The sequence below is a fragment of the Haliotis asinina genome, chromosome 12 (genome assembly GCF_037392515.1).
Source record: "Haliotis asinina isolate JCU_RB_2024 chromosome 12, JCU_Hal_asi_v2, whole genome shotgun sequence".
In the NCBI taxonomy this organism is placed as follows: domain Eukaryota; kingdom Metazoa; phylum Mollusca; class Gastropoda; order Lepetellida; family Haliotidae; genus Haliotis; species Haliotis asinina.
In genome coordinates this window covers 48,745,150-48,758,641 of record NC_090291.1, presented here as the reverse complement: position 1 = coordinate 48,758,641, position 13,492 = coordinate 48,745,150, and the positions used below count along the sequence as shown (strand labels likewise).

The window sequence follows — 13,492 nt, the reverse complement described above, 5'->3', positions numbered from 1 at the left end:
TTTGTTGTCAGGAAGGTCTGGGTTAGATATTGGCCTTCAGTAACGCATGCTTGTTGTACGAGGCAACTAATGGGACTGGGTGGTCAGGCTCGCTCACTTCGCTGACACATCATCGGTTCCCCATTGCATAGATTGATGCTCATGCTGTTGGATTGTCTGGTCCAGACTTGATTATTTACAGACTGCCGCCATATAGCTTGAATATTGCTATGTGTGGCAGGAAATTAAACTCACTCACTCCCCCATTGTTGTCTGCTTTGTCATAAACTTTCTTGATCATGAGATGACAATGCTGAAAAAACCCATAAGTATAACACTACCCAATAAAGTAAAATATAAGAAAAAAGGAATAGAACATTACAAAATTTGGTTTACATATCCTTTGTCTTAGGAGTCCATGCTCCTGCAGCATTCGTGCATCAACATTTAATATGAAATATGTAAGTAACAGACCTGACAATCCAGTGATCAACGGCATGAGCATTGATCTCTGCGCAATTGAGATACAATGATGTGTGTCAACCACGCCTGGGTTGAACACAGATGTCTAAACAAGTACCTATTTCACGTCACACAGATTACATAGTTCAAAGGGAGATGAGGTGAGGTAGTGATCATCACTTGTCACACAAAAAAACCTGTTTCGATTCCACAAAGGTACAATGTGTGAAGCCCATTTTTCATTTCTCCCACCATGATATTGATGGAATATTGCTAAAACTGACATAGTTTGACGGAATTCTATTAATAACCTTTATCTGATTATGACAAGTAAATTATCCAAGTATTCACAAAACATGCCGGACATGTGTTATGCAGGGATAAATTGCAACATGATCTGGGGGACATGTTCAGAACAGATGTAAACATGCAATACTGCTGTACAGACACCTTGACATATATTCTTCCATGGAAAGTCTTATCTCGCACAGAAGTGATACTTTATTCTTTGGGTGAGAGGTATATTGATGTTTCCAGACTTTAGGCGTTCGCTTAGTGTTTGATAGAGATTTCAGTTGGACCCAGCAGCATTAACCAGAAGGACATTTCTCTGTATTAGATGAAAAGTATGGAAATGTCATTTATTTTCCTGGTCTGTGAAAGTAGGGATTGACTTGCTATAGCCCTTTTTCTCTTATATACACCTGGAGAAAAGTGAAGCACCTCCAATGATTTTACAAGCTTGTATGTTGTTAATGCTTTATATTTTTCTTGACTACAAGAAAACACAAATAAGATCCACAATACACTATTGTTTGGTTCAAATGACACCTGTTACAAGTATGGAGCTAGACAGAGGATCGGGCAACATGCCATGTATGTGATAGAACAACGTTTATCTTTAACCTGTGAACATTGTACAATTAATATCTTAACTACTGTTGGCAATAGAAATAAAAATGTTTTTAGGCTGTCACTCTGTATGCCTAAAATTTACACAACTTTAAATAGGATATGCCAGGATACACCAAGTATGTATACCCCAGTATGTTTCAAGGACCTGTTGCTTTTTGCACTAGTTGATCTATTTGAGTAAAATAACTGGAAATACTGATGAAGAATACTGTCCAACAACATTCCTAAGATCAGTTGTTGTCACCAGTGTAGAAGTTATGTAGGCTCCGAACTTTTTGACCAGTCTTCGTATTCTTTGCCAAGTCCTCCTATTCCAGTGTAGCCATGTGTGGTAAACACAAAGTCAGATGTGCTCGCTGGTAATGATCACTCAGTAGAGTTATCCTCGGCTGTCCCTAGACAATTCCAAACAGTTCTTATAGAGACCTAGTGAACTAGTAACCAGTGCCTGTGGTGAATTGTTATTGAGTGAGCCTCGGTTTTGCCTTGTCTTCCCAATCTTCACCTTGTTTTCTTCTATTTTCTGACACAAGCTGTACATAAATTTAGTAGGGGGTGATGGGGTAGCATAATGGTTAAAGTATTCACTCTACATGCCAAAGACACTGGTTCGTACAAACCTGGTTGTTTTGAAGCTTTGAGTCGTTTGACTAAAAAAAATGTCCTTATTTTGTGATGGGTTAATCCAATATTCCCATGCACTTCTTATGTGCCATTTTTGAATGGAGGTTTTCAGGGATGAAGTGTTAGTAAAGAAATAATCTTTTGAATGGTTTTTGATTTGTGTCTTGATGGTTTTAACAAATTATTTTGTTTGTTATAATATGATGTTTTGTTTGTCATGATATTAAAAGGATGGCATTAACTTCTGTAAGGAGAAAAAGTAAATAACTTAGTCCATAAAATTTTTGAAGAAGTACTAATGCTGTTTTCTCTTCTTTTCTCTTATATGACATCAGACAGTCTACATTCGTTTTTATGGGTTCAAGATGCTTTTCGTGAATTTACATCTTACTGATTTATGATTTGAATGCTATTTTCAGCAAATAGTTTCCACTAGCATTGCTTGAGAAGAAGTTCTTTTATGGCGGAAAATATGCTTTCATGGTCGTTTGACCATCAAATCAGTTGTTATTGTCATTTTTTTTACCTGTGATTGACTAATCAGAAACCAGTATTTTCTAAATTACTGGTAGAAATATGATTTTCATAAAATTATGCTGTTATTTCAATGTCATTATTTTACCTTTGGAATGAAAGCAGTTCTGTTCTCTTAGTTTTAATGTTTTTAGAACAGAATAATATTTCTGTGTTTATCAAATTGGATATAATTATCCTATTTTTGTTGAAATGTAATGTTTTCAAGGGTTGTTAAAGCTGTGAATTTGGCTAAGGTAAAAGCTGATTGTGTAAAGGCCTTTACATCTTCCTTCAAGACTTTCAGTTTAGTTAATGTTATGGAAAGGTCTTGAATGTTGAAACCATTATCAGCTGTTGTTAAATAAAAATCATATCCAAATGTTGTAATGCACCAATATAGACACTAAACAGTTATCAGTGGCAGCAAACTGTTGAAACACTCATAAAATAATGAGTACTGTTGAAGCTTAATGTTTTGTGGCAGCAAGTGAGAGTTACCTCCCTTGGTTGAACAACCATAGCAGGCCTAAAGGTCAAGTTTCTGTTAAAATCCTATGTCTTGGATAAATTTCACACAGTATGTGTTTTCCTTGTAGATTTAGAGTCAATACAGGACTGGTATCGCTTCAAACTAATTTATTTCTTGGATTATATTGATTCTTATTTTGCCCATACAGTGAGGGTTCCATTACAACAATAACGTGGTCACTTATATATTGCTAAACTCCACACCATACAGGCATACTTTAAAGGCATATAACATATTGGGTATTATTATATTGCGTAATCCAAGTTGTGCATGAGGCGCAAGAACTTGTAACTTATTCCATTTGGTACCCATATTCTACTGGGTGAACAGTGGCAATTTTGAACAAACACACTTGCCTATGGTGAGACCATGTGTGTTTGGAGGGCAGGACTGAAGTAATAGAAACATGAATAAATACACTATGGCTATGTCCCTTGTACTTAGACATCATTGGTGCCACTTTAAAAACAAGTGACACCATTAGACCTTGCTGGACCCATTTCATGCGACTTAACCGTTGTGCCTTGATTTCCAATTTAAATGCAAACGTTAACCATTGTACGTAGGTCATGCACATGCCATTGAGCAATATAAATATTAAACCATGGGGTCAGATCAGACTTGCAACTATGATATCACATAGAATCTGAACTAGTATCTAGCTGATCTAGGCAGCTAAGGGAAGCAACTTTCAACTAACCAACTAGATACGAGGGTTGGCTGAAAAGTTCTAAGCCTCACTGTGAAAAAAAGTTACAAAGTCCACGTTTGTAATTTATTTTTCTACATAGTCCCCTTCCAAGTTCACACTTTTGCCAGCGATGCTGCAAGGCCCGAATCCCGGTCAGGAAGAAATCTTCTTCAGCTACCCTAAAAACATCAGTCACAGCGGAAATGACGTCATCATTACTTGCAAAATGGCTACCGACGAGTTCCTTTTTCATTTTGGGGAACAGGTGGAAGTCAGAAGGAGCCAAATCAGGTGAATAAGGAGGATGGTAAATGAGTTAAAAGCCACAATCGTGGATTGTTGACATGGCCACCACCGATTTGTGAACAGGTGCATTATCTTGGTGGAAGAGGACACCTTCAGCGATCATCCCTCGTCGTTTGGCTTTGATTGCTTTTCGCAACTGGTTCAGTAGATCAGCATAGTATCTGCCGTTGATAGTTTGACCTTTTTCAAGATAATCAATGAGCAGAATACCCCTGGAATCCCAAAAGACTGATGCCGTCACCTTTCCAGCTGAAGGAACAGATTTGGCTTTCTTCGGAGCTGGTGAATCAGGATGCTTCTACTGTTTTGACTGTAGTTTTGTTTCTGGTTGAAAGTGATGTATCCAGGTCTCATCCATGGTTGCAAATCGTGCCACAAAATCATCGGGATCTGCTTCAAAACGACGCAAATTGTCAAGGGACGTCTGGAACCTGACACGTTTCTGTTCTGCTGTCAAGAGCTTTGGCACCCATCTTGCAGAAACTTTAGTCATTCCTAATTCGTTGGTGATAATATGCTCAACCCTCTCATGAGAGATGCCCACTACACTAGCAATATGTCGAGTAGTCAATCGTCGATCATCCATCAACATATCGAGCACTCGCGTGATGTTTTCTGGAGTGGTTGCTGTTGAAGGCCTTCCTGAGTGTGGGTCATCATCAAGGCTTTGTCTGCCACGCTTAAATTCTGCAGCCCACTTCTTTACTGTGGAAAATGAAGGAGCATCATCCCCTAGAGTGGAGACCATGTCAGCATGTATCTGTGTTGGGGACATCCCTTTCTTTAGCAAGTACTTGATGACTGCCCTGTATTGAGTTTTGTTCATTTCTGATGATTTCAGAGGGTAGGTTTACCAAAAGAGCTGTAGTTGAGAGAAAACTATTAGTACATTTGTAGTTCTTGTGTTTATGATTCACTAAATGATTGTCCTCATTGGTGGCAAACACCTGTCTCTACCTGGTGGGGAAAAACCAGTCAGGCTGAGAACTTTTCAGCCAACCCTCGTATTTACAGGCATCTAGGATATATCAGCCCCCAAGTAGGTCATGGCACCTGATGAGATCTTAGTACTTCCAGTGACAAACAATGTTTAATACCTTTTTGAATGGCCTCATGGTTGTCATTTGACAGTAAGTAAAAGGTAATCCTTGCACAAATAACAAATGTGATCTATCCATCCCCAAATTAACTAACTATACTCTTAAAAAATGTAGGGGAACTGTGCTTTCAATATACAATAGTTGAAGTTGGGATATATATGGGATTGAATCAATGTTGATGCATTGATAATGGATGTTTTGAGTATGCATCACTACATGGATTTCATTCAGTGCTGTTTGTTTAGTTATCCCAATTTTGTTTGGTGACTGGAGTATGACATGAAACTTTCAGGTTTACCATTTTCAGTCAGTCGTGTGTGTTTTGACCCTGAAAACCTTGACCATGCGCAGGTGCAAGAAAATTATTGGAAAAAATGGTCTACAGTGATTTAGCAACCTTCCTGAAAAACGTCAAGATTCATAATGGCAACCCATGCACGTGTAGGAGGCTCCCATGTTTTGCACGTGCTTCCCATGCATTGTGTTTGCGTGTGGTGATAACGTGAAATGATGCTGCATACACAAGATGAATGTCATTGTAACGTTCCTCAATGGGTTTTCTTTCTACCAGACTTCAAAGTTCAGGTGCCCCTACTTTCTTTTTATGAGTATATTACGACTGTCAACAGCTGTGACAGCTAAGCATGGTTGTAGATTTGGTACAGTCTAGTTAAGTCATATTTAGAACCAGAACTACTTCTTGTATATGTGCTGGTCATGGGAAATCAGGTACCAGATGGCCCGGTCTTGATAATCGTAACTTGGTACTCGCAAAGGAAGCATGGAACCAGCCTAGTACTGGAAGTAGTGCCTATTTGTCATACATTTCAAATTGTCCCTGTTACTAATACAAATAGTCCTGATAGTCATTACTGTCTGATCCTGTTCTTTCAAAACATATACCCTTTCTAACCCTTTCCTTATAAATTTGATGAAGATGTACACCCTTCGAAAGATTTTAGTGTGGTTGTTTAAGTGCAATTATTATTTCATGTAATTTCAGTCTTTATTGTTGTGTTAACCTGACTCAGCAAGATGGTGTTAAATTTAGTACTTTGTATTGCCGTCATATGCAGCAGGGGTGGTGGGGTAGCCTAATGCTAAAGCATTCGCCTGTCACACTAAAGACCCAGGTTTGATTCCCCTCATGGGTACAATATGTGAAGCCCATTTCTGGTATACCTTGTGATGATATTGTTGGAATATTGCTAAAAGCGATGCTAAACCATATGGCTAAATTGATGAGGTCATTCTTGCATAATTCTTCCTCACTCTTCCTGCAGTGCGATGATCAGTTGTGGAAGACAGCAATTGAATTCATCCCATAGCTGTTCTGTTGGGTTTAGATCTGGTGATTGGGAATATTGTCATTAGAATTGTAAGGTAGTGGACTGTGATGCGTGTCTTGTATGAAGTAGCATCGTGCTGGACCAGCTCCATTTGTCAGACCATAATCGGAAGATTGTGATGTGCAAGGACTTTGTTGATGTGTCGACTTGTTCTCAAATTCCCCTGAACCACCTCTAAATCAGATCTTTGTGTGCTAGATATCTCACATGACACTGTCTCCACCCTATCTGTTGACCTGTCGAATGCAATTAGGGGCAAAAGGTTTATATCTTTGATGGTAAACAAACCAGGGATGCGTTGTGCAGTCTCCACAGCTTTGGCAAAATGATGTCACAAGTGAGCAGCTTGGATGTACTGGACATCCGCTTCTCGGATGATCTTAGGTGCAATTGATCTGCTGGAAACAATCCCAAAGGTGAGATATGGTGTTCTGATGAACATTGAAATGTCTGGCAACTACAGACTGTGACCCCCCCCAATTTCAAGGTGGTCTATGGCAATGTTTCGATTGGCGGCACTCGCTAATGGCATCATGATTTCCTCTTTTCCAGGCAAAACTGAGTAACAAAATCAAACACAGTAGTGAAAAATACCATATGCTTCTCTGCTTACTTGCACCTGCATTTTGCTTTGCATGTTTTCTTGGCAATGTTTTCCCTAATATATCTCCAAACGCTTCTAAACACAAAGGGTACAGTTAAAATTTTCTTGTTTTTGTGCTGAAGCTGTTTTTTAAATCACAGAAAGATGATATTATATCTGTATTGTTTTTGTCGCAACTACATGAGTCCACTATTCTCAATATTACCTTAACTTTTCTTGTTTTGACGAGTCTGTTTTGCTTAATCCATGCTCTGTTCAACATATACGCTTAAAATATTTCGGATGAATGTTTTGCTCCCTTAATCCTTTGTCTATTTTAATAGTCCATTGGCATGTTAAGATATGTACCCATATACTGAATGAAGATGGTTCGGGAATAATTTGCAGAATGTATTTGTTGTAATGATGACTGAGGACATTAAAATGTATGAAAGAAATGCCATCAGCAACTGATGCTTCCCATGAAAGGCAACTATGCATGTCGTATGAGGCAACTAATGGGATTGGGTGGTCAGACTTGCTGACTTGGTTGACACATGTCATCGGTTCCCAATTTTGCAGATCGATGCTCATGTTGTTGATCACTGGATTGTCTGGTTCCTACTGGATTATTTACAGACCGCTGCCATATAGCTGGAATATTGCTGAGTGCGGAGTAAAAAATCTCACTCACTTACTCACTCACTTAAGAAAGAAACATACTCATGCTCCTGAGCTGCTTTTGTTCAGTATATGATATATCAGTATATGTCCAAGATATAATAAAATGAGAAACAAGAGACATAGTTTTCTTGTAATTTTGATTCAATACTGTTTTGCCACCTGTTCCTAAATGCCTTTCTTGAAAATAAACATCACATCAATATAATTATATCTTGTTGCTTTCTACAAAGTTCACTTCTTTCCAGACACGTGTCTAGTGTAGATGACCAGTGAAATCATTTAAATCACTTGAATGTTTATCTTGAAAATTTCACACAACAAATGAACTCAATTCACAGTCAGTAACATGATGTATTTCATTGCAATATATTTTATTTATTTATGTAACAACTAAATTCTGACATTAATAAGTAAAAGTGGCACCTACAATGCTGGATGAAGAACTTGCGGCAGTGATTCAGTGACAGTTGTCTTGTACCCTCCTTAAGGCAGTATAGCTGGAGTCTGTATTCATGTTCTGCCCTTGTCTTGTACCCTCTGGCCAGTCCTTGAGGCAGTATAGCTGGAGTCTGTATTCATGTTCTGCTGTTGTCTTGTACCCTCTGGTCAGTCCTTGAAGCAGTATAGCTGGAGTCTGTATGCATGTTCTGCTGTTGTCTTGTACCCTCTGGCCAGTCCTTGAGGCAGTATAGCTGGAGTCTGTATTCATGTTCTGCTGTTGTCTTGTACCCTCTGGTCAGTCCTTGAAGCAGTATAGCTGGAGTCTGTATGCATGTTCTGCTGTTGTCTTGTACCCTCTGGCCAGTCCTTGAGGCAGTATAGCTGGAGTCTGTATGCATGTTCTGCTGTTGTCTTGTACCCTCTGGCCAGTCCTTGAGGCAGTATAGCTGGAGTCTGTATGCATGTTCTGCTGTTGTCTTGTACCCTCTGGCCAGTCCTTGAGGCAGTATAGCTGGAGTCTGTATGCATGTTCTGCTGTTGTCTTGTACCCTCTGGCCAGTCCTTGAGGCAGTATAGCTGGAGTCTGTATGCATGTTCTGCTGTTGTCTTGTACCCTCTGGCCAGTCCTTGAGGCAGTATAGCTGGAGTCTGTATGCATGTTCTGCTGTTGTCTTGTACCCTCTGGCCAGTCCTTGAGGCAGTATAGCTGGAGTCTGTATGCATGTTCTGCTGTTGTCTTGTACCCTCTGGCCAGTCCTTGAGGCAGTATAGCTGGAGTCTGTATTCATGTTCTGCCCTTGTCTTGTACCCTCTGGCCAGTCCTTGAGGCAGTATAGCTGGAGTCTGTATGCATGTTCTGCTGTTGTCTTGTACCCTCTGGCCAGTCCTTGAGGCAGTATAGCTGGAGTCTGTATGCATGTTCTGCTGTTGTCTTGTACCCTCTGGCCAGTCCTTGAGGCAGTATAGTTGGAGTCTGTATGCATGTTCTGCTATTGTCTTGTACCCTCTGGCCAGTCCTTGAGGCAGTACAGCTGGAGTCTGTATGCATGTTCTGCTGCTGTAGGGAGAGAACGAGGATGAAGACAAGGCACTCTGCAGACACATCAAGGCTTTTGGATTCTGTGTGTAAGTAGACGATGACCTTTGTTTTGTAGGTGGCATAGGGGTAGCCTGGTGGTTAAAGTGTTTGCTTGTTATGCTGAGGACCTGGGTTTGATTACCTAAATGTATACAGTGTGTGAAGCCAATTTCTGATGTTCCCACCATGATATTGCTAGAATACTGCTAAAATGGCATGAAAACTCACTCACTCATTCACTTTGGTAGAATCATGGTTTAGAAGATGGTTAGAATATAGGTTCCTAAGCAGCAAACAATGACTATTTTGGAGACAATGGTTCCAAGTCAGTAAAAGTAAAATATGTCTTCACCAAACCATGCTTGTCGTTATCATTATTTAAAGTCTTTTGTCATATTTTATTATCTGTGAGGTGCATGATGTTATGCTACAATATTCATTTCATCTTTGTCTTGTGCTTCAGGAACATCAACAAATGCCAGTATCGACATCGCATCCTTCCTGCAATTGACTGTCCTCGTGGCCGTGGATTCAGAGACCTACCCAGAACAGGGGAAGTCAAGGTAAATCGCAGGAAGTTACCTTAAATCTGACTAAGTCTTGGCAAACTTGGGGAATTCAGATATAGATTCCTCTATGTAGATGGGACAGTGTGGTAGCCTAGTGGTTAAAGTGTCTGCTAGTCACGTCAAGGACTGGGATATGCTTCCCCCAAGGGTACAGTGTATGAAGCCCATTTCTGATACCCCCTCTGTGATACCCCTGGAATATCTCTAGAAGCAGTATAAAGCTAACTCCCTCGATTTATGTGGAAAACACATTTGAAGCAGTAATTGGCTTTAGGAAAATGGCTTCTGACAGTTAAGAGACAACAGGATGGTTTCAGTGCTTGTGAAGTGTAGGAGTCACATGTGATGTAACTCTGTTAACAGGTGAGGATGAATCAAGTCCTGGATGCCAACCATTACTATGTGAGACTCCTGGAGCATCGGGGAGAGCACAAGACTGATCTCAATAGCATCTACATTTCCCTCCTCTTTGACATGTCAAGCTACTTCGCCAACAAGATGAACTGGAGGTCACAGTGTGAGTTGCCAATGTTTTCCAAACCTGAGTGTCAATTCAACATCTACGATCAAATACCCTAGTGAATGTGCCTTGCTGGCACTCTCCACCACTGTCCATTAACAATGTCCTCTATTCTTGTCTGTCTTGGCAAATCTGCCAACTGTGCCCTAAGTCATGAATGTTACGTCTGCAACACCTTGGCTACCTTGCCTATGTCAGTCTTTTGTGGCTGTCTCAATGTAACCCGTTCTACTGTAAATGTCCCTCAGACACAATATGTTCTATCATGGCTGCGTAATGGTGATCCTCTTTCTTCTGTGGCCTGCTGTATAAGGGACAGTGGCAGTTGTGCACCAAAGCTTTCAACTCACTCTCTCACTCACTCACTCACTCACTCACTCACTCACTCACTCACTCACTGTTTTGTATCTTGCAGCTATGGCCAAGAAAGGAGAACTTTGTGCCATTCAGACCTGCGAACGAGACTTCCATAGGTACGCTTGCATTTAACCTTGTAAGATGTGATGATTTCTCCGATATTTCCGTTTAGAGTTGTGTGAAATGTCAGCTTGGTATTGTATTGTGTGTACATTTTGAATAACAGTAATTGTTCCCCTGTAACACTATTACCACCAGTATCACTTGTTTGGTATGTTTCTGTTGCTTTTCAGAGTGGAAATCCTGTCAATAACAGAGTCAGAAGGGCTCCGCACTCCCACGGCAGAAGTATGTACAAGTGGCAGTGTATTCTTGTTAATAACTTGTAATTGTATGTATTTGTGGTATCAGTCAACACTACTGAGTATTGTCATTGCATCTGATGAAAAACCGTTTGTTTAGGTGTGGTTTGTAGATGATGGCAAGACAAAAACAGTCGATTTGTGCAAGCTCCTGACACTGCCAGCTCACCTGAAAGAAGTCCCCTACCAGGTAGGTAGTCTTTCTTCTGGGTACACAGACCTTGAGTGTTTAAACACTTTACATTGCACTGATTTCAGAGAATAGAGGTCTCCTCAGTATTATTCTGTGTAAATTTCTACTGTTTCTTCATAACGTCATCCACTGGTACATTTGTGGGCATTTTTTAATGTTAGAAATATTATGGGTCCTGACTATGATCTCCAGTCTGTCAGTAGTACCAACTACCTGCCCTGTGTGTGACACCTAGTCTCTCAGCAGTCATTGTGTTTCCTCCTGCTCAAAGGGTAGCTGGTTGGTCTAGTGGTGAAAGCGTTGGTTCATCACACCGAAGACTGAGGTTTGATTCCCCTCATGGGTACAGTGTGTGAAGCACATTTCTGGTGTTCCAGCCTTGATATTGCTGGAGTATTGCTATAAGGGGCATAAAACCATAGTCACTCACTCAACTATCACATTATTTGTATACAATCATCACTGTTTCATCGCTGTGTTAACCTTCATCACCAGCTGCAGTGGGGTAGCATTGTGGTTAACGTGATGTGGTCAAACGGAAGGCCTGAGTTTGAATCCCCACATGGGTACAATGTGTGAAGCCCATTTCTGGGTTTCCCCAACATGCTATTGCTGGAATATTGCAAAGAGTGGCAAATAACCAAACTCACTCACTCCTCACCCAAATTACAAATATTATGATCTCTCCATCAACACTGTCTCTCTGTTTTACCTTCAGGCTGTAGAGGTGTACCTGTGTCGTGTAAAGCCCATGGACAATGACACAGAATGGACAGAAAAGGTAGGGCAGCTGTCTCAAATGATTTTAATCATGACTTCATTTCACAAACCATTGTTTCTGGTGTTGTCACTGGTATCCTTTTAACATAGCATGTTAGAAAACTGCAGGATGAGGTAACATGTTGAATGCAGAATATTCTTTTGTTTAACTTCTGTCTGATACTAAAATGTTGACTGCCTCTCACGAGTGCACTCATAGTTTCAGTTCTGGTCAGTCTGCCACAAGAAGTTCTTTCATAGCTATATCAGTGGTAGTTTAAAGCATTTTTCAAATGTGGACAAAGTAGGCTGAACAAACAAACATCTGCTGTTTTTACTTCCTGACAAGAGATGACTGCTTCTTGTGAAGATAGCCTTGATAAGTAATGGGCTTAATGTCAACTGTTCCATTGAGTGATGTAACATATCAGCAGGTTTGTAAGGAGCGCAAAATACTATTTCACCTTATGTGTTACGGGATATTTATTACAGTGATTTATTATTAAAGTGATGTTTGGATCTGCTTCTTTTTATTGAATCCTCCCAATTTGTGATGATGATGATGATGATGATGATGATGATGATGATGATGATGATGATGATGAATTGTTGCACTCTGCCTCACAGGCCAACATGTTCATCTTTGAGGAGCTGAATGAGATAACAGAACTGGATGCATGCATCGTACTCAGGTAAGGACAAGGATGCTACAGGGATGCATGTGTTGTACTCAGATAAGGTCAAGGATGTTACAGGGATGCATGCATTGTACTCAGGTAAGGACAAGGATGCTACAGGGATGCATGTGTTGTACTCAGGTAAGGACAAGGATGTTACAGGGATGCATGTGTTGTACTCAGGTAAGGTCAATGATGTTACAGGGATGCATGTGTTGTACTCAGGTAAGGACAAGGATGCTACAGGGATGCATGTGTTGTACTCAGATAAGGTCAATGATGTTACAGGGATGCATGTGTTGTACTCAGGTAAGGACAAGGATGTTACAGGGATGCATGTGTTGTACTCAGATAAGGTCAAGGATGTTACAGGGATGCATGTGTTGTACTCAGGTAAGGTCAAGGATGTTACAGGGATGCATGTGTTGTACTCAGGTAAGGTCAATGATGTTACAGGGATGCATGTGTTGTACTCAGGTAAGGACACGGATGCTACAGGGATGCATGTGTTGTACTCAGATAAGGTCAAGGATGTTACAGGGATGCATGCATTGTACTCGGGTAAGGACAAAGATGTTACAGGGATGCATGTGTTGTACTCAGGTAAGGTCAATGATGTTACAGGGATGCATGCATTGTACTCAGGTAAGGACAAGGATGCTACAGGGATGCATGCATTGTACTCAGGTAAGGTCAATGATGTTACAGGGATGCATGTGTTGTACTCAGGTAAGGTCAATGATGCTACAGGGATGCATGCATTGTACTCAGGTAAGGTCAAGGATGTTACAGGGATGC

The 13,492-nt window shown here is 40.5% G+C and overlaps 1 protein-coding gene across 1 annotated transcript in view; it reads left to right on the top strand.

Moving 5' to 3' along the window:
* LOC137257883 (uncharacterized) overlaps positions 1-13,492 on the top strand; it is a 77,185-nt gene that overhangs the window by 41,869 nt on the left and 21,824 nt on the right. Inside the window, exons 23-30 of the mRNA XM_067795374.1 lie at positions 9,243-9,304; positions 9,721-9,820; positions 10,190-10,343; positions 10,762-10,819; positions 10,997-11,051; positions 11,166-11,255; positions 11,977-12,039; positions 12,645-12,709. Coding sequence (XP_067651475.1) covers positions 9,243-9,304; positions 9,721-9,820; positions 10,190-10,343; positions 10,762-10,819; positions 10,997-11,051; positions 11,166-11,255; positions 11,977-12,039; positions 12,645-12,709 — 647 coding nt within the window. The remainder of the gene's footprint in view (positions 1-9,242; positions 9,305-9,720; positions 9,821-10,189; positions 10,344-10,761; positions 10,820-10,996; positions 11,052-11,165; positions 11,256-11,976; positions 12,040-12,644; positions 12,710-13,492) is intronic.